The sequence below is a fragment of the Sinocyclocheilus anshuiensis genome, unplaced genomic scaffold, assembly GCF_001515605.1.
Source record: "Sinocyclocheilus anshuiensis isolate Anshui unplaced genomic scaffold, SAMN03320099.WGS_v1.1 scaffold35, whole genome shotgun sequence".
NCBI lineage: Eukaryota > Metazoa > Chordata > Actinopteri > Cypriniformes > Cyprinidae > Sinocyclocheilus > Sinocyclocheilus anshuiensis.
In genome coordinates, this window is record NW_015552558.1 from 487,291 (window position 1) to 489,971 (window position 2,681).

At 39.1% G+C, this 2,681-nt stretch overlaps 1 protein-coding gene across 1 annotated transcript in view; it reads left to right on the top strand.

The window, feature by feature from the left end:
• Positions 1-2,681, top strand: part of LOC107664637 (uncharacterized) — a 38,823-nt gene that overhangs the window by 6,912 nt on the left and 29,230 nt on the right. Inside the window, exon 2 of the mRNA XM_016455255.1 lies at positions 1,170-1,333. Coding sequence (XP_016310741.1) covers positions 1,170-1,333 — 164 coding nt within the window. The remainder of the gene's footprint in view (positions 1-1,169; positions 1,334-2,681) is intronic.

Here is a 2,681-nt window from a genome sequence, read left to right on the forward strand (position 1 = left end):
AGATGGCCGCTTGCAGCACGACAGGGGGTAGTGCAGCCTGAAGTGCGCAACCCACTCGACACAGGAACGACCACCGATGAAGTGCTGTCCACCAACACAAGAAGCTCCCTAGGGTGCGCTAAACACGTCACACACGAAGCAGTTGGTAGGAGCAGAACGATGTTGTCACTCGGCTCCGAAGGGAAAAGCTGGTATGCGTTGCACCGGCTGCCTTTTTATGCTCATGCTGTGATCAGGATAGTAGATTGGTCTCTCTAAGCGAGATCCCAATTTGTCGGTCACAACGTGACTTGTAGTGACCGACTGAAAGGGAACAGTCAATTTTAACCTTCAATATTATAATGTAGTACCAACTGACTCTCATGTATATTTTACAGCATTAGTTGAGAGATTTTTTTTTGCTTGAGAAAATTTGGCATGTACTGTACCTGATATGTATCAAAAATAATCTATATTGAATCGAATCAAATTGAATTGGTAATCGAATCGAATCGAATTGTGAAATTTGTGTCAAAACCCAGCCCTAATTTTCATTTATATAGCATGTAATAAAAGTGTCTGCATTGTATTCAGTTCACACTGAATATTCTTTTAAAGCATATTATTTCTATAATACTTTTTTTTTTTAAAGTATGCACAAGTGTACTTCTTTCACAAGGGTTAAAATAATGCTTCCCTACAACTTCATATTGCAGGTGAAACCAAAAAAAACCCACTGACACTGCAAGACTTACAACACGCATATTAAAAAAAAAATCATAATAAATATGTGTTTATACTCTGTATGTATTTAAAATGGTTTTAATTTTCCTAATGCTTTTGCACTTTTACATTTAAACCGAATAAATAAAGGGACAAACATGATAAATTAACAGCAAAATTAAATTACCAGAAAAATAAACAAACAACAGTAGTGTGAAATGTTTATATGATCAGAAGGTCGGCTTTTTAAAAACATGGAGACCCCAATTTAGATCCCAGATTAATCTTTTGTTTTTTTGACTTGCAGCTGGATGTATTTGGTTGCATTTATTGTAGAATTTGTGGCTAAAATGGGCCAACCTGAACATGACAGAGTTTTTCATTTTCTACAAATGATATGTCTGTATATTTATGTTTTATATAGGTGAGACAGTTGTGATTTTGTGAAACGTGTTTTGTTTGGTCAGCGTCTGTCCTACAGTGCAGAGGAACCGTTAGCAGATGCTGCTAAGCTGTACTGGCATTTCTTTCGGACTGAGCAGTCGGGCGCAGCAGGCATCATCATCACACTCTTCTTGTACAGTGTCCACTGCATCCTCTCCTTCACCTTCCTTTATGTTTACTTCCTCAGGTACAGAATCTTAAAAACAATCTAACAAACACAATATCAGAACTGTAATTTGTAACATGCCTTTATGCCACTGCAAATCATTTTACATTTTGCTTAACTTCGAGCACCCACTTTTGCAGCAGCCTTTGGTTCTGGAACTATTTTTCTCAATCATTTACACCAAATGCATTTTTAGAACATTTTTCAAGAACTTTAAATCTTGAACTAAGTCAAAGTTTTAATCAGAGTCTTGAACTGAACAGAACTAGCTCTGAATCTCACTGCAGATTTGTGCAGTACTTGTAGTAGTGGAAATTAAACACTTCATTTCAACACTTCATTAAACCCTAAATAATTTCTAGATACATTTTGGTTTGGGAATATAATTCTCTCTAGGAGTGTCATCCTGGATGAGCTCCAAATTTAATCAAACTGCAGCCAGATACAGCAAGCAGGCCAGGACACATACATTGATAATGCAGTGTAAGTGCTTTAAAGGGGTCATATGACGTTGCTAAAAATAACATTATTTTGTGTATTTGGTGTAATGAAATGTGTTTATGCAGTTTAAGGTTAAAAAAACACATTATTTTCCATATACTGTACATTATTGTTTCTCCTCTATGCCCCGCCTTTCTGAAACGCGTCGATTTTTACAAAGCTCATCGGTCTGAAAAGTGACGTGTGCTCTGATTGGCCAGCTATCCAGTGCGTTGTGATTGGCCGAATACCTCAAGCGTGTGACGGAAATGTTACGCCACTTACCATATTGTGATGCCTTGTCCCGGCCGGAGCGACGAGACAAAAACATTAAAACCCATTATAAACGAGGCATTTGTTGCATCCAGTGGGGACATAATTATGGATTATAATGACTTATACTGTCTTTTTACGCATTGCACTGCATCACGCCGCGTAACATAAAACCATGTCTGCATTTGTGATCGGAAAAATGACAAACTACAAACGCTACTCTACACTGCTCAAAACTCGCGTTTGAATCGTCAGTGGCAAATTCTTTAAATATAAAAAATTTACTTACAGTCTGTGAGTCAGAACAGCCGGCATTGTAGTCTACTCTACCAGGATCAGGAAACGGTCCTCCATAAAATGCGCTGGACACATCTGAATATTTGGATTGAACTGTTCTGGAACAGTGTTGTAAATACAACTTAACCACTGATTTCTAGTCGTGTCCTCTTTTGGAAGGCCAAACAAAGTAGTTTTGCTTTCACAACGAAACACAGTGTCACACACTGTGGGCTAGATTTAGCGGCGGCCAGCGGCCTAGAGTGAGCGGAGGCCAGCTTGAGTGAGCGGCGGCGGGCGGGCTTGAGTGAGCAACCACATGTGATGCCGGGCTGGACTC